This window comes from Seriola aureovittata, chromosome 17 (assembly GCF_021018895.1).
Source record: "Seriola aureovittata isolate HTS-2021-v1 ecotype China chromosome 17, ASM2101889v1, whole genome shotgun sequence".
In the NCBI taxonomy this organism is placed as follows: Eukaryota; Metazoa; Chordata; class Actinopteri; order Carangiformes; family Carangidae; genus Seriola; species Seriola aureovittata.
Genome location: NC_079380.1, coordinates 23,377,034 through 23,403,404, shown reverse-complemented (window position 1 = coordinate 23,403,404; position 26,371 = coordinate 23,377,034). Strand labels below are relative to the sequence as shown.

Sequence of the window (26,371 nt, the reverse complement as noted above, 5' to 3'; positions counted from 1 at the left end):
AGCTTAGCATAAAGAGTGGAAACACTCAAAGGCATCTGAAGCTCACTCATTACCACGTTATACCGTCTTTGCTCACTCCGTACAAAACAGAAACCTAAAAAATGCTAAGCTAAGATAACCTTCTGGAAGTAGCCGTATATTTAACAGAGTGGATTGAGAGTGGTGTCCATCTTCTGATCTGATGTATTCCTGCCTCAAAAGAAAACACCATTAAAGGAGCTATTTGTACGTTTTGTCACTGCTACATAGCCGCTGTTAGCATTAACACCTGTTGCTGAGAGCTTCAGCTGTCGTTGCGTTTACCAGAGGTTAGCACAACCTGGGGCGACTGGACTGGTGCTAGCTGGTTAGCATGCTAACTTCAGCGTAGATAGATAGAAATAGAAGCAAAACAACAATTTCCTCTGGGTTTGTAAAGGAATGAAGTTTGATGCTGAACTCACAACGTTTCTTCTACACTGGTAAACAGTAAACAGCTGTTGATGCTAACGTTAGCTACCTAGCAATTGCAAAAACATACAAATATCTGCTTTAAAGAAAGGGGCAGTTCCATGATTTTTTTTTGCCCAATGAGCTAATTTTGTGCAGACACATGGTAAGATTTTCTGTGGGTAATTTTTCCATTCATCCGGTTTGATAAACTATGATGTATGATGTCTAATTAAATCTGTTAATAACATTTTATCTTAATTGTCATCTGCCTTGCAGCAGCACGAAGCACCAATCACACACACCCTCCGTGGTCACCTGTCTTCTTATTCTTCCTGCAGTTTCCATCCATCATTCTCTTCGTCCCCCCCCCCCCCCTGTCCTATTATGTGATTGTCTTGCATTTTCTCTGTCATCTCCCTCCCTCCAAAGACAAACCTGACACAGAACAGAACAGGAGTCTGACCCAGATCCTGCATTTTTTTTGCATTAGTCTCTCTCTCTCTCTCTCTCTCTCTCTCTCTCTCTCTCTCTCTCTCTCTCTCTCTCTCCTTGCAGCTGCAGCAGATGGGGGGTATGGAGGAATTCAGCACAGAGGAAATACAGACCCAGGGGCAAACGAACCGGACTTTCCATAACATAAATAGACCCGTGCAGACATTTCCACAATTGCACCCTACACATTTTTGTGGCTTTGGCAGCTTTAGCAGCTGAACATACGTTTTGTTTCCTCTATGTTTGATTATGATTTTAGAGTCAAATCAGTAGACGGACACTTGTTGCCAGAGTCTGCAAGAGACTAGGAGGGATTTATAGGAAACGTCTCACAACTCACTCACGCACAGACAGAGACAGAGAGAGGAGTGTCTCTCTCCTCCGTCCTCTGTCTTCTCAGCGGACTGAAGCGGCTGCAGAGACGTCAACGAGGTGAGGTCGATTCATGTACAGATCTCAGTTACCAGCTGGGTGCATGACGGGGGGAGTTTATGTTGTTTCTGGCGACTTGGTTATGAGTCTTGACCGGGCTCCACACTTTAAATATAGAAACAGGCTTGTGCAGTGTAGTTAATGCATGGCAATCTGCAAAATGCACATTCGTTTTCATTGCTGCATCTCACGGGATTTCCCTGCGTGTACTGACTAAACGTGGACTTTAAAGCTAAAATACAAATTTGCAATTTAAAACAAGTGAAAATCAAGGTGTACACAGATGCCTCCAGACAGGACATAAATGCATGCAGTGTGTAGCATATCTGATGTACAAGTTTCCAGTTTCAAGTAGGGGTTTCCACAAAGAAACAGTTATGTAATATCTCTGGTCAGTGTATGAGCCACATCAAACGCACTGAATGACCATCTGTGCTTCAGTCTGGAAATCTCAGCAGAGCCTCAACACAAGTAGCAGATTTTCACTGCAAGATAAATGACAAATAGAGAAAACACCAATGATAATATTTTCACTGAATATGCACCACACAGCTGCAAAACTGCCGTTGCAAATGCACACACAACCTGCCGGTGGACACAAAGGTGAGAGTGTGGTAAACACACAGTAACGAGACGAGAGACAGAGACAGAAATCTCATCAGAGTAAATGACAAATACAAACAAATTCTTACTCGGGAGAGAAAATGGCACGAGGCAGTAAAGACAGTCTGAACCTGCTGGATTTGAAAAGAGCCTTAAGATGACGTCTGTGGTGATTTGGCACGATAAAAATAAAGTAAAAAAAAAAAAAGAAAGCAATGACTCCAAACCTCCAAACAGAGGAGCCAAACACACAAACGGCTGCGTCCATGTCTTTCTCTGTTCATTCTGTGTCTTCTTGCACAAATATTAAGAGTCGCTTCAAACAAACAAGACAGCGACCGGTGCCGCTGGTTTAATGTCCTCCGTTTCTACCAAACACAATCAGGGGAAAGTTCCAGACGGGAGCTGAGCTGCCAGCAAACACAGTCACTCCAAGACCTTTTTCTTCTCCTCGTAAAGGGAAAACTTTAATCATAAATGTTTGTAACGTTTAGAATCTCTCTCTGTGTGTGTGTGTGTGTGTGTGTGTTTCTTTTACTGAGCATCAGTCATGTATGCAGGATGTAACTCTCAGTATGGATGCAGCTGTCCTATGTAAACACAGCAGCACACGCTGTTCCAGTTCCAGTTCACAGAGACGGGCTGATCACTGCAGTCTGGCAGACGGCCCAAACTTTTCCACTGAAACATTCTCTCTCTCTCTCTCTCTGACTTTCTCTGGGTTAAAACCATCATTCCTTCCTGAGCTAATAGTTGATGAGCTATGGGTCGTCTGCGGGGTCATTTGTCATGTCGCTCCGCCTTCGCCCCATTTTTATGTCATTGCCTTTACTTTCGGGATTTGGATGAGAAGCACATTAGTTTTCTTTGAGGCACCGTCTGTTAGAGCCGGCTCTGTGACACATGTATATACATGAGCAGAGATCAACCAGTGAAATGTCACTCTCTCAGTGCAATCCACCTTCAGTATTTTCACTGGCTCACGGTCGAAGATTCCTCTTCCTCTTTTCCACTGCTCTGGGAATCACATCTAGAATGATCTTATTTTCTGAGCAGCTGCTGAAAGAATCATATTTCGGCATTGTTACATAAATTGAATGGTGCGTGCTTCAGTGCTGGTGCAGCTAATGGTATTTTCTACTGGTTATTAAATGTTGTGCCAAGTAGCATTCAGTCACCTGGAAGGTGCACAACAGATCCTTTGTTTTAAGTGAAAGAACTTCAGATCTCTGTGGCACCAGTCTTCACTGGACGTCTGCTCCAGGTGGCGGTTCAATCTCCTGATAGTTTCCTCTGCGCTGACTCTGTAGGAACAGCCATGTTGGGTGTCCTCCTCATTCTGTCCCTCTGCTCCCTGGTGGCCCTGGTGCCTCCCCCGAGTGCTACTGCCCTCTGCAAGCACTGCTGTGACGACCTGGAGCCAGCAGAGGGCAGCGGAGCCGAGCCGGCCGCCCGAGGGTTCAGCCATGTGCCGGAGGTCCGCACCTACATCAACATGACCATCCTCAAAGGTGACTCCTACTCGTCTGCTGCTGCTGTGCACAGTCATACTGGTTCCAGAGAGTTTCAAGCACATTACAATAAAATATTTAAGTTTAAAGGTGGTGAGAAGTACTGGGAGAGCAAAGCTATGGAGCACCATCAGAGAGGACAGCTACCTAAATATATAAAAACATTTTTGCTGTCTTCTTATTTAATGATTTATTGTTTTATTCATTATTTTATCTCATTTTACATTAATGTTTTTCATGTTTTTCATTTTAGATCAAAGCTTTAAATATGTTTTTATTGTTGTGAAGCACTTTGTGTTACATTTGTGGTATGAAAGTTGCTGCACATCCTGCCTGTGGCTGGACTTACTCATCGTTCTGTAAACTTTAGAAAATCATATTTTGGAGAAAGTTTCGAGTTTCCAAACCGTGGGCTTCGCTTTTGAAATGGAAAAAAAAAAAATCTTGTTTGTCAAACGTACAGAATTTCTTTATGTGACAAAAAGGGTTCGGCTCCTTTTCTGGACATGAAGTCGTGCGGGTCATTGGACACCAGAGACAAAGACAACACACCAGGTCCTGTGTCTCTGAGCGTCTTGACTGTTTCCGATGACCCCAGACTTCTGTTGTCTTGAACTGAAGCAGGGAGAAAATGTGGCGGCTAATTCATCAAGTACACGCTTCTTTTCACCTTTTCTTCTTTCACTCCGTCTCTTGTGAACTTTTAAAGGAAGTATGACTCATATCATTGTGTGTAGGTGACAAAGGAGATCGTGGCGACAGAGGGACACCAGGTAAAGCTGGACAGGAAGGCCCTTCGGGCGCCGTTGGACCCAGTGGCACAAAAGGCGCTAAGGGCCAGGCGGGGCCTCCAGGAGACCCCTGCAAAGTCCAGTACTCCGCCTTCTCTGTTGGCCGTCGCAAATCCCTCCACAGCCTGGAGTCCTACCAGGCGCTGGTGTTCGACACGGTCTTTGTCAACCTCGACGGCCACTTCGACATGTTCGGCGGGAAGTTCCTCTGCCGCATCCCGGGGATCTACTTCTTCAACGTCAACATTCACACGTGGAACTTCAAGGAGACGTATCTGCACATCATGCAGAACGACAGGGAGCAGGCCATCGTGTACGCCCAGCCCAGCGACCGCTCCATCATGCAGAGTCAGAGCCTGATGCTGCAGCTGGAGCCGGACGACGAGGTGTGGGTGCGACTGTACAAGAGGCAGCGGGAGAACGCCATCTACAGTGACGACGTAGATGTCTACATCACTTTCAATGGGTACCTCATCAGAGCGAGTGTGGAGGAGTAACGAGGAGGAAGACAAGCTGAGGATGTCACTCTGTAATTGTTAGATAAAAGGCGTCCAGCTGCTGATTCAGCGACACATCTGCAGTGAACTGAAAACACTCAATACCCCAAAGGAAAAGTCTCAGAATATGTGGATTCATTCTCTGTATCTCTCTGATTGGATATCATAACAACAGAACAGGAGTCTTTGATTCCTCATTACACACAGTAACAACATTATTGATTTAAAAAAAAAAAAAAGGACATAATTTGTCATGTGTAATTTGTAATGACAGAATAATGAAAACGGAAAGATGGCTGATATTTAGTATTGTCACTCAAGCGATGATTTATAGTAGCATATGGTAAGAACAAGTACACTACACTACATTTGGTGCTAAAACATGGTGCTAACTGAATTTTTGTTGTGTAGAATATGGAATAAAAGGGCAGTTTTGACTCAATGTGACTTTGTGAAACTGAAGCATAATGTTCTCTACAGGAAGATCTCATGTTTTGGACTGATTTACTATTATATGGACTGTCTCATGTCCTGCTTTTAAAGTGTACTTGAATGCGTCGTGCTAAACAACAAACGGCAAAAGCAAAGACAGGTAAAGGCAGCGGCTCATGACCTGGACTATAAATCTTAACTCCATATACTGTATGTACGAGCTGCTGGGCAATTTAATTTCTCCAAGAGGATGAATAAAGTACCTATCTATCTATCTATCTATCTATCTATCTATCTATCTATAGATATTGTTGGAATCTTTTTTTTTGTGTTTGTCTGTTGTCGAATGTGGTTTCCCGCCAGGATCGAGCAGGTGGTGGTGATGTTCGCTCGCAAAGAGCATCAACCATTGTTGCATTTCAAGACGGGGCTAGCTGGTTAGCATGCTAGCTGGTTTCTACTCTAACATATAGCACCTTTAAACGTTAAAACAGTTCAGACTAAACCACATAAAGTACTGGGTGTGAACTTTTCTGATATTAATGACTCTGACATCATCCCTTAATCAACATATAGATCAATGTTTATTAATATCGGTGCATTAATTAGAAGAAACAGAACTACTATCACTTGAACGCATCATTAAAACCATGGATCTCATCTTATCTTATCTTATAATACATTGATGATTAAAACCCACACAGGTCGGGGCGCACGTGTCATTTCTTTTTTTTCTTCTTCTTCTGGTCACGTGCTGTCGTCTCGCGATTGGATTCCAGAATTGACGTCACTGTGGGCGCGCGTTCTGAAACTCATGTGTTCCTCCGCTCAGCTGTGTGACCTGCGCGTGTTTTTCTCCGTGTTTTACTGCGTGAAAAGAAGAAAGAGGACAGCTAGTGAAACACAGGTAACTGCTGAACAGCTGTGACGATGTCTCGGTAAGTAACCACGTGTTGTTTTTCTTGTTTGTTTATATATTTATAAATATATTGACTTATTGTTGAATGTGCTGCAGCTTCACTTGTGATTTTGTAAGTGTTCTGCAATGTTGTTGATGCCCACAATATGATGGGAGTAATGGCGCAATGAGAGGCTGAGGCCACTTTATATTTAACATACTTTCACCCTTTTCTGTTGAACACACAAACATGCTGTAGATACTTATTGTTTCATCAATCAGTCAATCAATCAGACTTTATTTGTACAACACTATTCACACAAACAATGCAACACAAAGTGCTTTACAGAATAAAAGCAATAAACACATGCTCACACACACACACACACATATTTACACACAGAACAAATAAAACCAATAGAAATAAAACAATAATAACAGGAAGGAAACGCTGTCATGCAAAGATTAAAGCAAAGAAGAAGTGAAGGGATAAAGATAAAATAATAAAATACTAAAACAGAGGAGATATGTTAAGATTAGTAAAAGTGTAAAAGTTAGTGTAAAGTGTAAATGTCCGTTCTCAGACCCGTGAAGAGCCACGCTCCGCCATGGCCAGACACACCCAGGTGTTATGGGATCACTGGTCCGATCAGTGAGGATCTGCCCCACGAGGCCGATTTGATCCAGACCAGAAAACTGATCGACAGTCTGAAGTCATATGGTGTGTTCGAGGACGACTTGGAGCTGCAGCACAGGCATGACTCATCTTTTTTCTATTTCATTATCTCCTCCTTGTTTCATTGATAAAGACTGGGAGTTGAACATGTAGATATTTTAGTATTTATTGTGACTCTTGGATGGTTTGTTTTTTTTTTCCTCTGAGAAATGGTGATATTTGAAAATGCTCTTCTTGTTTTATTTGCAGAGAGAAGGTTGTGAGGAGGCTGGAGCTTCTCTATAAGGAGTGGCTCAAAGAAATGTGTTTTGCATTGGTAAGAAACAGTTGGTTAAATCTTTTGTTTTTGAATCTATGCTGATGTTTCAAAAGTATCTCCACATATGAAACCAGTCGTTTTGCTTTTCGATTTTTAGAACATACCTGAATCAGTCACTGAAAATGTCGGAGGCAAAGTCTTTCCATTTGGCTCCTATTATATGGGAGCTCACTCCAAAGGTAATTCAGAGACTCTTTAACTCTGTAACTGTAAGAGCAGGTTTTAATTCTCCTTTTTCTTACTTACTTTGTAACTTTGAAGTGTTTATAAATAAAGTTTATTCTTCTTCTTCTTATTATTATATAGTATACAGATGTGAGGCTGCTGTTTCACTTTCCATTCAGGGTGGTGTGTTACATGGTGAAGATACTGGTCTATTTAAATCTAGACTTTCCTCTCATATGAATCTGCGTTGCTGTGACAGGTGCTGACATTGACGCTCTTTGTGTCGGACCTGGATTTCTGGAGAGGAAGGACTTCTTCACGTCCTTCTACGAGAAGCTGCGAGCCCAGCAGGAGGTCAAACACATACGGGTCATTGAAGACGCATTTGTCCCCGTCATCAAACTGTCCTATGATGGGATTGAGGTAATTTGTCTCCAAAAATAAATAAAAACTCGACCGTCCAAAGTTCAACAGTTTTGTTTGCATGTGTCTCAATTGTGTTTGTGTGTTTCTGTCTTTTTCCAGATTGACCTCGTCTTCGGCCGCGTGGCGCGGAAGAGCATCCCTGAAAACCTCGACCTTCTGGACGACAAGCTGTTGCAGAACATGGATGAACACTGCGTCAGAAGCCTCAATGGTCAGCAGCAGATTAAAGTACACACCAGACTGAGAACACCTGCAGAGTTACCTGACAGCTGCATGAAGTACCACACTGTTGATTTGCCCTTTTGTTCCTGTTTCTATATCCCGTCTTTACAGGCTACAGGGTCACAGAAGAAATCATGCGTCTTGTGCCAAACATTTTTAACTTCAGGCTGGCGCTGAGAGCCGTCAAGCTGTGGGCCAAACGTGAGTTCAACACACAGAACCCCTGATCCCGCCGAGGTCGACGGATCTTTGCAATAACGCAGCGAAGAAATACGGTTTTAATGTTGTTAAAATCTGTAGAATCGTGTGAGATTGTACGTGACTCAAAGCTGCAGCGAGAAGCAGAACTCTGAAATCTGGTTAAAGCAGAGTGACAGACAACGCAATCATATTACAAAATCTAATTTTAGCCATTTATTAAACATTTATCTTCTATTTCACTCATTTATTGCTCTATTTTTTATGAACCTAAGACTAAACCCTGTGTTGGATCACGTCAGTGACAGTTCTCTTTCTCTACCGAGGCTCATGGTTTAGCTGCCTCAACATTTATATATTTTATCAGATTTCACATCATGTTTGAGCAGCATTTTTGTAACAGCAGTAGGAGGTGAAACAAAATAGAGGCATGCAATATTTAACTCTTATTTTGAAAATTCTCACTCGGCTCATCCTCCTCTTTCCCCTCAGGCCGTAACATCTACTCCAACAAGCTGGGCTTCTTGGGCGGGATATCCTGGGCCGTACTGGTGGCCAGAGTTTGTCAGGTGTACCCCAACGCTACAGTTTCCACCCTGGTGATCAAATTCTTCAAGGTCTACTCCATGTGGTGAGTTGTGAGTCTCCAGTGTTTCTGCTCTCTTTGGTAAATGAAAAAAAACATCAAACTGGGTTTATTAAAAGTCGCTTGGCGCTGAGATCCACCGAGACCGGATCTAGAATTTGTTTCCATTAAAACCAAACTGCCCATTTCAGCTGATGTCTTGCTCTGGATGGACAGACAGATCGTTTATGTCATAAGCAGGTTGCACTTCACTACAATTCTTCAGTTCTTGTGAGAAACATGTGGCTCGTTGGAAAACAGCTGTTCTCATCACCTGCTGTCGTCTGCCTCCACCACTCAGACTAAATTCAGGTTACACCCCCGTTTATAAAGACTCATGTAACAGGTGTCTTGAGTAATGGCTAAAAAGTGTTTTCCTGAGGTCACCGTGATCTTGACCTTTGACCTTTGACCACCAAAGTCTAATCAGTTCGTCCTTGAGTCACAGTGAACGTTTGTGCCAAATTTGAAGGGATTCGCTTTGAGGAGTTCTGGAGATATTATGTTCACGAGGCCAAAATCATGTTCTGTGAGGTCACTGTGACCTTGACCTTTGAACTTTGAACTTTGACCTTTAGCTTCTAAATTCTAATCACTTTGTCCTTTAGTCTAGGTGAAAATTTTTGCCAAATTTGAAGAAATTCCTTCAAGGTGTTACAGAGATATCGCGTTCACAAGGCCCAAACTGTGTTTTGTGGGGTCACCACGCTTGTGACCTTTGACCTTTAACCCCCAAAATCTAAACGGTTCATCCTTGAGTCCTAATGAATGTTTGTGCCAAATTTGAAGAAGTTCCGTCAAGGCGTTTCTGGGATATCGTGTCGACGAGAATGAGACGACTTACAGACAAACTGAAAACAAGATGGCCTCCGGCTCTGACTGTCGCCGGCGTGGAGGATTAAAAAACATTTTGCCGTCGGGCTTTTAAAACGGTGACGCCACGCTGTCACTCTGAACAGGAAGCTGCATGTTGACACCTTTCGTGAAAGTTGCAGACGAGGATCTTTGTGTGTTTGTGTGTTTGTGTCAGGGTGTGGCCCGTCCCGGTCCGCCTGAGGGTCGTGGAGAACCGCTGCTACGACCTTCCTTTCTGGGATCCCACGGTCAGGTTCAGTCACAGTTTAGGCTGCGACCATGAAATCCTGTCGAGTTGGTGAATCATCGACCTTCAAACACGCTGGAGATGAGACTCTGTGTTCCTGTGTGTTTCCAGGTTAATCTGAGCGACCGCTGCCACATCATGCCCATCATCACCCCGGCGTACCCGCAGCAGAACACGTCCTTCAACGTGTCTCCGTCCACCTCGTCCATCATCACAGCGGAGATCGAGCGCGGTACGTAGCCACTTCGCCGCCGAACGTCCTCGGCTCTGTCAAACAAACCGTCACTGTCGTAGCTCGGTTTGATCAAACCGCGCTGAATCCATAACCTCGACGTTTTCTCCCTCGCTCACAGGCTTCGCCGTCGCTCAGGAAATACAGCAGGAGGAAGCGAACTGGTCCAAACTCTTTGAAAAGCCAAACTTTTTTGAGAATTACCAGTATGTATTGATCTGCCTGAAGAACAAAACATCCTGCAACGATAATTAATAACTGTTAATTATCATTTTGATATTTTAAACAGACTGAATGAAGATACTCACGTCCACAGTGGAGTAATGAATGAAGCTGATGTGATGATGTTGCTGTTGGAAACAGAGCGTGTTTATCTGAGACGTGGGTCGTCTCTTGTTTGTTAATGAGAGAGAACGAACGTTTCTTTTGCTGTTTGCTGTAATTAATTGAAAATGTTGACTGATGTGTGTTCAGCTGATTTCACAGTCTGTTTGTTTTCAGACTTCAGAATATTGTGACGGTTGAATCTGATTGTTCTGATGGATTTGCAGAACGATTTCAGTGAGTAATTCAAAGTGTTTGAAACATGTGATGGTGTTTTTCTTCCTACACGGACTGTTGGAGTTTATCACTGGTTGTGAATATGAGCCGCCTGGATTCATTTAACTGCGTCTGAACTTTGTTTTCTGTCGTGTTTGATTTAATGTCTCGTCTGAATAAATCTGCCGTGTCTTCTGGTCTCGCTTCGTTATCTCTTCTTCTCTTTCTCATTGTGCAGCTGTGCGGTCAGAGCGAGCAGCTGAAGCTTTTATAAACAGATTTGTTACGTTTGACCTTCACTGTTTAATGGATAGACTGGTATCCGTCTTCGTGCAGTGATGTCACTCCTTGTGCTGTAAATATTGATCAGAGCTGAATCCACAGTGATCTGTGCGGGAAAAATAGATCCCGGCCTTATGAAGGCACAATGACGTGTTGCCTCTTGTGTTTCAAGGCATTACGTTCTGCTGCGAGCGAGTTCGGCCTCGGAGAAGCAGCATCGTGAGTGGTGAGTCGACGTTAAAGTTAAGACGATGGTAACGGTCCGTGTGTTCGCTCTCTCTCAACACGATGCTTTATTCCCCGGCTCAGGGTCGGCACTGTCGAGTCAAAGATCAGACTCCTGGTGGGAATCCTGGAGAGAAATGTCCATGTTTCTCTGGCTCATGTTCATCTACAGCCTTTCCATGGACCCGGGAAGGACAACAACAAGTAAGGATGTGATTTCATGGTCGTGTCTGAGCTGGAGTCACATGACTTTATATATCATGTAGAGACACGCTGAGGAAGTCAGTGGAAAGTGCTGATGTGGGACTTTCATACAGAACTGCACAGAGTCTGAAATTGTTCATATTTTCCATGATTTACATGATTTATCATTTTATTGAAAAAGGCACAAAAATGAGTTGAAATAAAATCCCTTTACATGGAAATAAACTGTATTATAGTCTCAGTTTTCAGTTTGTACAACTTTGAGCTTCTCTATAATAATATTTCTATTGATTCCGACTAAAGAGATGATGATATTCACAGGTGCCTGTGTTGTATTTCATATATATTTGGGTTCCTAGCAGTTTATAATTTGTCAGACTTACAGTGGAGTTTGTGCAGAGAAAAGGAAACAGACGGTTTATAATGTGTGACACAGATATTCATGCATAAATGAATCCTCAAACTGGACTCCAGAGGGTTAAGCTCTCGCTGGCCTGTGCTCCTGTTTCAGAGAGGGAGTGATCACAACCTGGATGATCGGACTTTCTTTGGTCTTTAATACAGACGGGTCTAAAAACCAGAAAATAGACCTGACCCCCGACCTCCTTTCCTTCACTGAAACTAGTATGTTTTTTCTTCTTCTTCTTTCCTTTTTGAATGGAGTAGACATAGCTCTCTGTTGTGTGACATCAGGACTCATGTTTGTATTGTTGTGCTGCTGCAGTCTACAGCCAGGCAGAGAGCGGCAGGACGTATGAAGAGGGGATGACCGTCTCCGCCACGTACGGCAGCAGGGAGAACCTCAGCTGGGAGATGCCAAACGGCGACCGCAAAAGGCTTTTCAGTCCAAAACCGAGCCACCAACTCTCCGCCACAGCGCCGCCTCGTCACGCTCCACCTGCCGGCCGTGGCCAGCCGGGCGTGAAGAGAGAAGGCCGGCCTCAGTCTGAGACGCCGGCCAAGAGAGCGAAAGCTGACGAGGTTCTGCCAAACCGCACCACGCTTTGTTGACGACAGAATCTATTAGTTTTTCATTTATTTGTTTGCTTTCTTGCTGAGCGTCAGATGAGAACATGGCGGCCACACAAAGCCACAGCCAGCAGCTGGTTGGCTGTTTGTTTTGTGTACAAAACCCAAAGTGTAAAAATGACCAGTGGGTGATTCACTGGATTATTTCCTGGCGTCTCCACTTGATGCCTGACAACCGCACACTGACGAGGAGAGTCCAGGTCCGAGTTCCTGTGCACAGCCAGGAAATAGTCAGGCACATAACCCTGTAAAAACCCCAATGAAACAGTTTTGCACACTAATTGATCATTTATCTTTTATTTGTTTACAGTATTTGCATATTAACACATTTTTTACTAGTTACCTTTGGACAGGGCGAGGCGCTAAACTAAGCTAACCAGCTGTAGCTCCATATTTAACCCTCTGAGGTCTGAGGGTGTTTTCAGCATTTTCTACATTATTTCTTAAACTCACTTTTCAAAGGGAACTTGCATGTAAGAAAAGTCTCAGCTCTTTCTCTAACGAGGCCGCTCGCTGTGCAAACAGATCATTCGGTCCAAATGCTGAAAACTTGAAGCCTAGTTTTTGAAATCCTTCAAATGTTTTGTGAAAACAAACCTTTACGAATTGTTTTGGAGCTTGAAACATGTTCACCAAAGTCTAAACGTCATAAAAACAGTCCAATATATGAGTGAAATAGAAGATAAATGCATAATAAAAGCCTAAAATGAAATTTTGTGATATCACGGAGCCGTAGTGTCAAATTTTAGAGGCTGTGATTCACGTACGATCTCGCAAGAAGATGTGAGAGAGAGTGGAGAGTCGACAGACTCTAACATTTAAACCACATTTCTACGTCGTGTTATTGCAAAGATATTAATGGAAACATCCGTCGACCTCGGAGGGTTAATATTCTGATGCACGAGAGGAATCAACCTTCTGATCTGACTCTATAGCAACACGTCTAGTGCTTGTGTTGAGATATTAGTCACAATCTTGTGCAGTTACGTAAGTAAGAGCCGAATGTTACAGTAAAAATGAATTCCTTGTTCTCCACAGGAGTCGGTGTCGGTGACAGAAGCGTCCACATCCGGCAGGATTTCACCGGCGACGCCCGGCTGCTGTTCTCTACGTTCAGACACTTCACCTGAGAAGATGAAACGTGACGAGGAGCTCACCCGCTCTGAGGAGTCTCCTTCAGGTGTCTCCCTCAGTCAGAGTCCGTCTCCCAGTGTGAGCCCACCACGCCACGAGAGACCTGGCACCCCCGAGCTCCGGACGCCACACAAGAAATTCAAACACGACCCGGTATGTTAAACTGTCCCGAACTTCTCGGCTTGCTGTTAGACGAGGAGAGACTTAGTGCAAGTAGAAAAATATTCATGTGTTGTGGCCGCTCCTTCCCGGGTCAGAGTCAGCCCGCTGTGGAGCTCTCTGACCAGCTTCCTGCTCCAACCACGCCCGTGACCTTCGTGAAAAACGCCATCCAACTGCAACTCCTCAGGTACAGCAGCAGACGTGTGGAGAGAAAACCTCTCCTCCGTCTCTGTGGCTGCACAAACCTCCACTCCCTCCTGCCGCCTCGTCATGTGTAGCACTCATACAGCACACAGACCGGTAGACTGATCAAACCTTTACACCACAAGAGGGCAGTAAAGCCTCGAGTACAGATACACTGTTAGAGTGAGACCCTGCTGCAGATCGGTTATCTCTTCTAATGGCTCGCTCTGTGCAGACCTGATAACAGTAGTGAGGCTCTTATTAATCATTTTCTAATGTATGAATAATGATTTAAAATGATTAGAAGTAATATTAAAAAAATACATCTTACATCAGTTTTCTTATCCTCCCTGTTCCTCACTGTCTCTCTTACAGGCGTAACTGACAAAAACAACCTTCATCCTCCATCACCAGTCATTTATTTTGCTTTCTTCCTTTTCTTTTTGCTTGCTCGTTGTGTTTCGTGCGCATTGTACTCAAATAAATGAAAATGGAGAACAAAGTTTATCCGTCTCTTTAAATAAAGCTTCAAAAAAATATGATGAAGTGATGTGCAGAAAGAGAGACTAAAGAATCTTCCATCATGCCCCACCACCTTTATTTCTCTTGCACTTAGACCAGATGATGCATGACACCATAATACTAAAGAAAACTGAATGAATACTTTGCATTTTTCTCCCACGAACAGGAGAAGTAACAATACAACAAAAAAGAAAAAAAACATCCATCCAAAAAATAGATTTTGGTGTGTGCCACTGTTCGATGTTCGGAAACGGAATGAGGTCAAAATGTAGGACGAGGTTTGGTGCCGCAGCTTCAACAAACATGTAAGCTGTTTAAAGCAGTAATGTGGTGGTGCCGTCAGATCACTGAGGGAAAGAAAATGCATATCAGCTGTCAAACCTTAATCTTAATAACAAAGGCCCAGTGTGACTGATTTCCCCCCCGTACAAAAACAGAATGTGCGCAGTTTTATTCTGCCAATAAATACAAAATTATTCCGTTTTATATCTTGTTGTTTGCACTTTGAAAGAAAAACAAAAAACAGCAAAGAAAATACAATAAAAGAACATATGAAATATGAGATATGAAAATACAATTAATTTGACAAACACTGTGTGTGTGTGTGTGTGTGTGTTGGATGACGAGTTGTGTTTTCATTTAGTTTTTTTTCTTACATAAACTTTTGGGAAAAACCAGCCACTGAAGTTTAATAATTCCTCCCTGTTCAGGTGTGAACTATAAACCATTTAAAAAGTTTAATTAAGATGAAAAAAAAAAATCCAGTTTCTCCTCTGACGAATCAGAATAAACCGAAAGGCAGTGAGACAAGTCTGAGTCAACAGCGTGTGGACGTGCACACCGCCGCGACAGAAGCGTGTGCGTGACATCACGTACAGTACAGACCACACGGGGGGAATCCGGCGTGGGAAATGACACAGAGAATCCACTGGACACGAACACCGACAGAGTCCGCACACAATCACAAATCGTACAAATTCCCAGAGACACAGTCAGACTCATATTCTGCTGAAGGGCTCCGTCGTTTCCTATTTGTCCCAAATGATAATCACACAAGATAATCAAGGCCCAGTATATGAAATATACCTTGTTGTGGCTTCGTACAGTTCTCACTGTATCGTGTTCTGAGTAAAAATGAAGTCCTTCTACAAAAATACTTTTTTTTTTTGCTGTGTAAATGTCTGCAACCGAAGGCACTATCTTCTCTTCCCGCTCTTCTGATACCAATCATACGACCCCATCCTTTGCCCAGATCGTGATGCGGGTTAATCCCGACTCCGACCGCGAGCCGAAGCTTTACCCGGAAACTCTGACGTGAACTCTGACCGCAGCTTCATCTCGCACCGACTTTACAGTTGTACTTAAAATGCATCAACACCAGAGCTTTGCACCTGTATCAGCCCCTTGCTACAAAACACTGCACCCCATGAAAATACTGCACCTATAAATGTTCATCATATTGAAGGAGGGAGGGAGGGTGTGTGTGTGTGTGTGTGTGTGTGTGTGTGGGGCATCATTCAGTACTGCTGCAGTCTCCAGGGTTACAGTTGCAGTTTTGTGCATGAAAACACAAAAGATGATCAAATGCTTGGTGATACCAGCGTCATGGTAACGACAAGCAATAAAAAGAAAAATGTTCCCTTTAGAAAAGCGTCTGTTTTGAATGCACCTGTGCAAAAGAACGTCGACACTCCAGCTCTTCAGTTCACCGGAGCTGCTGTGCGCTTCATCGTGCTCTCAAACTGTCACGCAAAAGCAGAAATGAAGCTAAAATGCTATGAGAAATTATTCTGTTAATATAATCTAATGGACTTGTGCATGCTGAAACCTAACGTACCCGGGTCTGAGAGAGTTGTTGAGGTGAAACACGCTGTTCCTAAATATCCTCTGCATGTGTATGAGGTATAAAATAATAATGTTTCTGATATTGGCACCTGTCATTAGTGTGTTCAATGTAAAAATCCCTTTCATGCTTAACATAAACAAAGCACTTACACCTTGTGAAATAAATTAGCTGACTAACACTCTAGTGCAACTACATTTTAAACTCATCTAGTAACATTTACAAAAACCACTGCACGACCGGCGACCAAAAAAAGCAAAAAAGAAAAACCCCAAATATGTTTCGTGTGACCGCACAAACGTGGCGTATGGCTCTGTGACATCCTGCTACAAAGCCCTGTGTGATCAGCAGAGTTACTCGCAACAGAGCTGTGACATCACAAATCACAGGCGTGGTGTGACATCGACGCTGGGAGTGCAAGATGCTCGGCGTGGAGTTTAGAGTTAACCTAGAGTTCAGGTTTTATGACGTGGGGTTGTGTGAGGTCAGCTCCTCCCTGTTAAACGTGTTGCTGTGGGCGGAGCCACCAGAACAAACCTGTTGTAGACACAAACAATCCAACATCTGTTTAAATGAAGCTTCATGTCGAATATTTTCAGCCGTTTATCTTCCTGTGAAAACAGCACTTTCCTTTGGCACTACATTTTTACAACCACTGAACTGCCGTATTCCTACGCAGAAGTATTCTGTGAAGAAGTATTCCTACACGTCACTGCTGGTGTGACGGTGCTCCTGGTCTGATCTCCTCACTGGGAGCGAGCTGATCAGAATCTACTGCAGGTAATGAACCGACTGTATACGACTGACCTCACACAACCCCACGACACAACACCTGAACTGTCCCTTTAAGGACTACACTGAATGTACGACGTGTCAGGGACACCTGCTGTTCAATCCACACCTCGTACTGTCGCACTCTAACCTGTGTGCTTCTAATTATCTTTGTGATTTAATAAAATAAACAACAATAATGGATAATGGCTGTCGCCTGGCTTCACTTCGTTAGTGTGCTACCTTAAATCAGTGGGTGTCCTTAACGACGAGCACATTCAGTGTAGAAACGACTGGAGAACGTATCTGCACAGAACAAAGGGAGGCGTCACCGTTGTTGGGAGTGTAGCATCACTTCATCACATAAAAACATTTTGTCTGTGTGCGGCAGGGTCAGTTTTGTAAAAACAGGAGTCACTCGTTGAGGATCGAGTCCGGTCTGTCGTAGCCGAAAAGCCTGAAGTCGGGTTCGTACAGCTTGTAGAGTTCTCTCCGCGCCTCCACAGGCACTGTGCTGAACCAGTCGGCCTCCCAGCTGCTGGCTGTGAGGTTCCTGTGGGAGGTGGGGAACTCCACCACATTGTCCACCCGCAGCTGACGGAGCAGGTGCTCTGCATCCTCTTCTGCCGTCTCCAAGTGGCCCACAAAGTCATACTGAATCTGGCATGGGTGGCAAAGCCGATACACCTGCCGCCAGTGTTCGTTAAAGGGCATCTCCTTCTCTGTCTGAGGGTCCAGGAGATACTGGATGAAGTGGGAGAAGGAGGGATGGACGCCCACGGCAAACGCCTCGTCCACAGAGGCGGGAGGTGTCGGCTGGTTGGCGTAGCGCCGCAGCATCACCTGTGCGAAGCGCCGGTAAAAATCGTCGTTGCGCAGCTCAAATTTATTCCGGTAGGCGGAGATGAGACGCACAAAGGGGTCCCGCACGAAAAGGAACTTGGTGTACTTCTTCAGCTTCACCTTCAAAAAGGAACACATCAAGTATTACTATCACACAGGTGAAGGCAACTGAAAATAATAAACAAAGCAACTAACTCAAGGACGTAACAGACGACTCTTTAGCTTTGAGAAATGTTGATGCGCCTCTGTCTGATTAATATTGACTTTTTCTTTTTCTTTTTTTATTCTGTGTCCAGAGGCGACGGTGACGCAGATGAAAACAGATGTTCAAGTCACATCTCTTACAGCTTTGTGATGGAGGAAACAAATTTGGAGCAAATCCACCAGAAACGTTCACGGAGAGATGCTTTGCTAAATGTGTTTGCATCAAAAATGTCTTGCTGGTGATTGTGCAGATAATTTAACATCAGGCAAAAGTAAATCGACGGATGACACATGATTTAGCAGGTGTCACGAAGCCATTCAACAATAATTAAAGCAGTTAATACGTTTAATGGATAAACTACTCTGTGTTTTTTTTTAATCATGTTGTATTATTCTGACCACATACTGCACAGTGTTTCCACAGACCTTCATGAGGTGCCTTGCGAACTTGCCGTAGCGCTTCCAGAACTTGTTGAAGGTGAAGTGCATGCTGCTGTTGTGGACCAGGTCCCGGGGGATGGCCAGCGGGTCTCTCTGGGGAACCCCGTCCTGCAGCAGGCTCTCACTAAGAACTATCATGATCCGCTTCCAGTTACTGCACGCCACCTGAGAGACACAGACCGCTGAGTCTGAAGCTTTTACAGAAGAACAGGTAAGGGCCAGTAGAAACACACAGGCATAAAAACAAAGCCCTAAGATAATGCAGACATTGGCGTACCTTAGGGACGTAACAGTAGATGATACCGTGCCTGTCGTCCACGATCAGGTGATCCAGCTCCTTGTTGGGAATGTCATCAAATGAGCGGTTTTTGCCGGGAAACACCACGCTGTCGTTAGCGCACATCTCCTGAAGTAACCTCCGTCGCTGCTCCTGATCGGTCCATGTGAAAAAACACACACAAATGTATCTTTAGCAAGGGAGGGACGTAGATATTGATGGTGACAAACCATCCAATCATCATCTTGTTTCCTCTCTTTGATCAGTTATTCCAGGCTGACAGGCAAACAGAAGCTATAACACTAGCATCAGGGTAGGGTTGGGCAGTCATATTGATAACATATTGTGATTGACCAGTGAGTACAGTCCCTATGCAGTGTAGCTCTGCGCACCCTGAATGACAGGCCACTGAGGGGCTTAAATAGTCAAAACAGTGAAAACCCCTGTGTGTGTGTGTGTGTGTGTGTGGGGGGGGGGGGCATAGCTTTTGATGGGGCTTTAAATAATTGCCAAGACTGTATTTAATCTAAGCAAATCTCTTGTACAACTGATTGTGTGTGGATGACATTCAGCATTTGATAAATTTGAATTATCAATCTAAAATTTTTGTAAAGAATGGAGATTGGTATTGATAAAAAAAATTTCAGTTAATAATAGCGAGCGAAAGAAAGAAAGAAAGAAAGAAAGAAGGAAAGAAAGAAATCCAGTGTAAACACTTGAACATTATTGAAAGTTATTCAAAAATCCATCACTATTACAAGGCTGTAAAGCCTCCTCCAATCCATAAACACAAATGACTTTAGTCTCGATCGGCTCCTTTTAATTAATGTTTGTAAATTATGACAGATTTACTAGGTTCACATTATCTGAATCAGAGGAGCCGCTGTGACTGTTCTGCATGTGAGCACCAAGTTCTCTCACAGGCCTTTTTAATAACAGACATTTTGACTTTTCATAGCAGGAAACCAATAACATTAACAATAACTCTGTTCTGTTTAAACGTCCCAGAGAACCAACATGAAGCTGCAACTGCCATGAATGGAACAGGAAATATTTACTACTACTACTACTACTACTAATAATAATAATAATAACAATAAAAATAATAATAATGATGATGTTAACCTGTCTCTCACGGAGCTCTGCCGCCACTGGAGTCAGGTGAATCTTCCACTCCCGCCGCGGTATGTACCGCTCTTCTGCTTTCTCTGATTGGTTGCTTGTGTCGGCAGGGACGGGGTCTGTGGGCTCACCAGTTCCCGGTTCTAAGAACTGGTTGACGAAGGCATCGATGTCGGACAGGAAGGACGGGGTTCGGGGGGTTTGAGGCCGCTGCTGAGGAGGGGGGTGTGGGATTTTGGGGCCCGGCGAGACGGGAGTGTGCAAATACAGGTGAGAGGCTCCGACATCGTCCCAGTAGATGATGATGAGGAGGATCATGAAGGCCGAGCCCAGGACCACGAAGATGCGGAACATCCTGGACGTTCCCATAGTGACTGTTGCTTTGCTACAGTATCACCATAGCAACAGACTTATGACTATACAGGGCGTCTCTACAGCATCGCCATGGCAGCAGATTGGAACAGTAGTTACCTGGGTCTTTTTATGTGATCACCAGGGTTCTTGCTTGCTACAGGGTCACCATAGCAACAGAGTCAAGGTCCAGAAGCTCTCTCTCACCATGGCGATAGATAAATGGCAGCTGTAGCAGAGTCTGTGGTGGGTCTTATCATGATGCTGGTGCACTGCAGGAGTGTGCTGCTCAGGAGCGTAACTGGCCATTCATGGATTAACGCTCACCTCTGCTCCATGCCTGCAGCAGCCTGCAGACAGTCAACAGAGAGAGGGAAAACCACCGTTAACTCAGTCCTGCTTGGAAATAACCACTCCCGTCTCTGAAATCAGATCATGTGCCCGTCTTATCATCGGCTTTCCCATTTGACATTTTCATCAAAACACTGGATTATTCTGTAGTTTTTCAAGCACATGAAGAAACACTGAGAGGATTCAGCAGCAGAGAGCAATAACACTTTAATAAAAAACCAAGTTAAATGTAAAACCTAATAATAGACCATGGTTGTGAAACAATAATTCATCATGTAAGTGCCTTTTTAAATCTCTCCTTAGTCAAACACCTACACAGAGTTTCACACTTACAGAAGCGCACAGATTTGGGCAAAAATCTTCCACATGAACCAAAGTATTCCTGCTGTTGTGTTACCAAACAGCAGAGTGAGTGAGTCTAACGGTTTACTGGGCTCAGTCTTTGACAAGGCATGCAGTGAGCTTCTGCTTCGCCTCTCGGAGCTGACCTCACTCCCACTCCCAGCAGTAAAATCACAAGCGGTTGTCAAATATCTGCATGCCAGGGAGCGTGCAAGTAATAAGTTTTGCATTGCACAAGTGTCCTGCTGTACCCACACCAGGCTTCTTATGGATTATGGTGCAGCGTCTTTGGCACACTTTAATACTGAGAACCCCTGAGGTAATAAAAGCCCCTATGTTAGCAACCTTTGAAAGACGGCCAATAGCAAATATTTTACACACCTAACCAAGATATGTCCTGTGTGTACAAAACACACTGAAGCTCACTGTGCTCACGCAGTCCACAAAACGGCCCATTACTCTGTGGAGAGCTGCAGAGAGATTCCCGAAGTAGTCTAGAAGACACATACGCAGTGTCTGTTCTACATGCAGCTTATCTCAATCACAATCAATGTTTCATAATTACACTCTATCTCCGATCTATCTTCTCCTTCCTGTTGAGTTTAAAAGTCAAAGGGCATCGCTTCTCCGTTACCGACAGACTTCTAAATCTGGAGCTCTTGTGCAACAGTCCTCATATTATTTCCTCTTTCCTGACGATAAGAGGGGACCATTGACATGGAAAATCATCATTCCCCTCTCCACTCCTCTTCCTCTCTGCACACCAATGAATTAACTACCATCTTATAATGAACATCATGTCAGATATACCAGGGGCAGCTAATATTTAGACCCAATTTCGTATAAATTTATACCTAAATACATTTCAGAGGTAAATACTGTACTTTTAACTCCACAGCTAAAGTTACTCGTTACTTTAAAAATTAAGATTTTTCACACAAAACATATGATGACCGTAAAATATAGATTAAACAGTAAAAAGGTATATAATATATGTATTTATAGGTACAATTAGCTCTACCTCAATGAACTACGACAGTAAAATGCTACTTAATATAATATAAAATAATATCATGATATTTTCCTTTGAATCATTTAATGAAATATTAAAAAAAAAAAAAAAATCTCATCACAGTATCATAGAATCCAATCTGATTTTATTAAATGTCTTGTTTTGCTTCACAAAGAGTCTGAAATCTAAAAATATCCATTATTAAATATTTGTTAATTAATACATTATTACAATAGTTATTAAATAAATGAAAACAAATTCTCTTTTGACCACCTGAAAATATTTTGGTTATAATATAATATAATGTAATATAATATAATATAATATAATTACCACTCAAAGGAGCCATGGTTCTGCATTGAATACTTTGACTTTTGATATATCAAAAGTCAAAGTATTCTAAACTATAGTTTATCCATATTTTGATAATAATAGTCTTCATACTTCGTAGTAGACTATATGTATATGTAGGTTAGTTTGGGAGTATTATAACAGGATGGAGCTCCTGTATTGAGATTCTACAGTGGTAAAGACTCGGTGTTAAAGTGGTGAAAGAAGTGTTAAAACCATATCTAAGGATATAGAGGCGAAATGACACTTTAAATGTCTTAGTTCTCGGTTCTCGCAGATTTCTGTGTTGACATTATTTTTGGACGACACCATAAAAAGCAAGTCTCCAAGCTCCAATTTTAACTGACGCAAGCGGCTGTTAATCGAGACATACTGGAGGTTAGTTGCTCCGTAGTTTCCCCCTGCGTGTGTTTTGTTCAGCGCCACGTTTTCCGCTGGTATCGAACCCGCGGTGGAGACAACAGAAATAAAAAAAAAAAGCCACGAAAGCGGCCGGAGCTTCACCCAGCGGCGGATAAATCACACCGTCCTGTCCGCAGCAGCCGCCAGCGGATGCCAGACCGGACACAATGTAGCCTTTGACAGGAAGAGCAGCGCCGCGGGAACGGGCTGTTCCTCGCGCCGGGAAGCCCTCTCGTCATGTGGCTCTCGGTTCACAGCCGCACACGGCGTCGCGCGGAGCCGTTCGTCACGTTAACGTGGAGATAACGGAGCAAAAAGGAAAAAAAAAAAAACAGCCTGTGGTCTCATCCGTGCAGGCTGCTCACACAGTGTGCCCGGCGGCATCTAGGTGTCAAAGTACAGCTCAGCCCCGGAGCAGAGGCGCGCGCAGAGAGGGGGAAATCTTACTTTCCTTTGATCGTTTAATGGAAATAATAAAACAGATGAGTTAAAAAAATAAATAAAAATAAACAGCACCTCCTCACCTCTTTTTGTGGCAGCCTGATCCCAGCGCCGCGTCAGCTGAGCCTGCCTGCGATGCGAGTCCCGTTTTTCATCTGAGGAGATGTAGCGGGAGCAACGCAAAGCATCGCGAGAGTTTGGCGCTGATGGGGTTTCTGCAGAGTGAGCTCATGAGGGGGGGAAAAAAAAAATCACTTTTCTGGGTCAGCTCCAGCATAACATGTCTCTACCCTGGGATGATTTATGTAGACAGCCCACAGCTCCTCTCCCTCCCTCCCTGTTCCTGTTCCCTCCTCCGGGAACAGCGCGCTGAAAATAACCTGCTGTACCTGCAAAAAAAAACAAATGTCATCCTCACTCCAAAAAACTAGACCAAAAGAATGATAACAAGGAAATGTGGCTGCGGGGATGTGAGTGTGTGTGTTTCTGTAGCCTCGGGCTGATGCGATTAAAATCCTGTTATTTGTGAGCTCTTTTCATCCTGTGACATCAAACGTAGCAAGGAGCCCCCACAGAGCAGCTGATTCACTTTGCAACACACACACACACACTCACACACACACACACACACACACACTATCATCTGCTTTCAATCAGCGTCATATATTTCACCCCCACTCCTGATTTTACTCACAGCGCTGTGTTCTCATGAATTTGCTTAATATAGCTGTGTTCCCTGGCAGTCATTCTACTTTGATCACACACACACACACACACACACACACACACACATTGAGCATGAACACACAAAAGTACTAAATGTTAGCCTACATAAAAACCTCAAGAGAAGGAAAAGAAGGTGCACTGGAGATTATTTGTGAAATAATTTCTAAGCACTGATGATGATGGGAAAAGTGAGCACAGGCTTGTCCCAAAATCTACATATCATGTACATAACCACATAACATTTATTATGTTTTATTTTTTTGTACGTTTTACCACATTTTTATGGAGTTTAATGCATTATAAGTTAAATGTATAAGTAGTAAATATCAGTGTGTTTTGGGTTTCTTATATACAGTATGCGCCACATATGAGTATTTGTGGCACTGCTGCATGCTGGTGTGGGCATGTCTCCTCTCACAGATGAGGAGATTATCGAGCACCCTTATGAAAGAGGTTACTGTAAATCCCCTTCTGGCCAGCATATTTTTTAACAAAATGAAGCTTCTGCCCGCATTTAAAAAAAAAAAATAATAAAAAAAAATCGAAACACTGATAAGCTGTAAAAACTGCGCAGATAAAGTAGATAAAGTTGCTGTGTAAACCCAGAACATGAGCCCATGTTCCAGAGTTGAAGGGGTTTTTACTCAGCAATGTTACTGAGTTAAGTGATGGTCAATTCTGACAATCTGAGAGGTCACAGTGATGAAATGTAATGTAATGTTGATGGCCTATTACTATTGGCCTCTTATGATAATGAATCTGAAACATTTGCATAAAAAACAGTTATAGCAATCAGCTGCTTCAGTGCAGAGAGTGTTACAGAAGCATCAGAGATGGACTTCCAAGGAGCTAATCAAGATAACCAGTCCACAAAAATTCAAAATCACAGGACAGGAATCTGCAGCTCACAAGTCTAAAAATTGATTGACAGGCATTTTAAAACACAGGAAGAAGCAGTGGTGTAGTCTACGTCTCAGTGATGTTCTTTATTCTGACAGAGACAGAATCATTCCAGCAGATGTTTTGACTCCTGTCATCAATAATGAAATGAACTAGAGCTGAAAACTATCCGACTAACACTGAACCAAACTTAATATGAACAAACACGACACACACGACACGACAGTTCACTGTAATAACGGGATCGTTTAGTGACCGTGACTTACCTACATTGACAACCCGCTGTCACTGTTAACACTAAGTTCGGTGACGTCACCTTCACTTTGTAGAACTCATTTTAAAACACGTTATAACATGTTTTCCCTCGGTCTATGGTTTTAATACAAGCAGTAACTTCAGCTAATATTACAAGGTTTCTCCTCATATATGTGATATTTACTGAATGTGGACATGTATGCAATTAGCTACTAAGATTATTTTAACACTAAGATATAAAGTTTACCTTGAATTATGAATGCTAACTGTGTTAGCAGCGACTTCGTACCGCTTATCCAGGAGCCTGCTGCGGTTAGGGAGCAGGTGTAGGCGGCCGTGCATAGCAAAGACTCTCTACAGTTGTTCTTGTTATTACAGCCTGTTGCTGCACAAAGCTCGGGCATTTTAACACTAATTGATGGATTACTTGTCCCTGTTGGAACAGAGAGGAGGAGCCTCCAACTCCATGGCCGGCTTCTCCTATTGGTGCAGCAATGATCCAGTCAGTCCTCACCACAGCTGCAGTGCAACAGTGCAACATCTACTGGCCTGAATGCAAAATGGGCAAATACAAACGTTTGTGCGTCACAAAGTGAATGCAAATATAAGGGAAAGCATTATTGTATTTTATATTCCAAGCATAGATTTATATACTGTCAAAGCAAATAAAAATGTTTTGTATGTGTCAATATCAGTCAAGTTAAGCTCAATGTCTTTGTTTTAACTTAAGTGTCAAAACTGTAAGTTGGTTTGCAATGTGGACAAAGAACATGTAGCTTTATTGTGAAATGTCAGCTTTGGTGGTTGTGCTGTAAAGGTGCAATATAAGATGTGGCCAGAACTTTAGTTTAAATGTTTTTAAAAAATGAATTGACAGTATCAACAAGTGTGTGAAGCAGCTACAGTGATGATGTCATGATCAAGACCTCCATCTGTTGTATAGCAGAGTTATCTACTGAAATGAACATGCTCACCAGCCTGTCCCCATGTTGTAATACCACTTTGTGACACTAGAGGCTGTGTGAGTCAGTGGCGCGGCAAGTCTGCCCTCAGTCCCACGAAGAAGATCGACTTCCGGTAACGCTTGAAGTTACCATCACAGAAACACAGGAATGGCTGAACCTCCTAAAAGACGATATTCATCTGCATCCCGAAGGACCGCTCCCGACAAGAAACCACGTTCAACGGCAAAGAAAAGAAGCGACACGAGTAAATCTCGATGTGTCTTTCCACCGCTGGAGAAGCTGCTGAGAGGAAAGAGATGCGGTTTGATGCCGAGCTCGCAACTTTCCAGTTAGCCTGGTGAGTAGCATTGATGTTAGCTCTGAAGCTAAAAGTATAATCAGTGCAACGACCGACAAACATTTCAGGTGGTGATATTGACGTTGTGGACAGACGTTTTAGC

At 43.3% G+C, this 26,371-nt stretch overlaps 3 protein-coding genes across 5 annotated transcripts; 2 read left to right on the top strand and 1 right to left on the bottom strand.

Moving 5' to 3' along the window:
* Window positions 1-975: 975 nt before the first annotated feature.
* Window positions 976-5,464, top strand: c1qtnf6a (C1q and TNF related 6a). The gene is made up of 3 exons (XM_056402168.1): window positions 976-1,356; window positions 3,270-3,470; window positions 4,208-5,464. Exons 2-3 carry the CDS (start codon window positions 3,278-3,280, stop codon window positions 4,756-4,758), a joined length of 744 nt encoding a protein of 247 aa, XP_056258143.1. The 5' UTR covers window positions 976-1,356; window positions 3,270-3,277; the 3' UTR covers window positions 4,759-5,464.
* A 581-nt stretch (window positions 5,465-6,045) lies between these two features.
* Window positions 6,046-14,351, top strand: LOC130185616 (poly(A) polymerase type 3-like). Its single transcript, XM_056402176.1, has 17 exons — window positions 6,046-6,128; window positions 6,673-6,843; window positions 7,014-7,080; window positions 7,181-7,262; window positions 7,508-7,671; window positions 7,774-7,885; window positions 8,008-8,097; window positions 8,587-8,725; window positions 9,750-9,822; window positions 9,933-10,053; window positions 10,175-10,259; window positions 11,048-11,101; window positions 11,185-11,304; window positions 11,816-11,928; window positions 12,029-12,285; window positions 13,372-13,620; window positions 13,725-14,351. The coding sequence occupies exons 1-17, from the start codon at window positions 6,121-6,123 to the stop codon at window positions 13,905-13,907; spliced, it is 2,088 nt and encodes a 695-aa protein (XP_056258151.1). The 5' UTR covers window positions 6,046-6,120; the 3' UTR covers window positions 13,908-14,351.
* A 42-nt stretch (window positions 14,352-14,393) lies between these two features.
* LOC130185598 (carbohydrate sulfotransferase 12-like) lies at window positions 14,394-23,476 on the bottom strand. Of its 3 annotated transcripts, none has more exons than XM_056402152.1 (5): window positions 23,169-23,476; window positions 19,839-20,536; window positions 18,714-18,866; window positions 18,422-18,601; window positions 14,394-17,911 (listed from the first exon to the last, which is right to left on the bottom strand). In XM_056402152.1, exons 2-5 carry the CDS (start codon window positions 20,202-20,204, stop codon window positions 17,363-17,365), a joined length of 1,248 nt encoding a protein of 415 aa, XP_056258127.1. In that variant the 5' UTR covers window positions 20,205-20,536; window positions 23,169-23,476; the 3' UTR covers window positions 14,394-17,362. The 3 variants fall into 3 exon arrangements, with proteins under 3 accessions (XP_056258127.1, XP_056258130.1, XP_056258128.1); XM_056402155.1 differs by having other exon boundaries at window positions 23,161-23,184; XM_056402153.1 differs by lacking the exon at window positions 23,169-23,476 and adding an exon at window positions 22,616-23,135.
* Window positions 23,477-26,371: the final 2,895 nt, after the last annotated feature.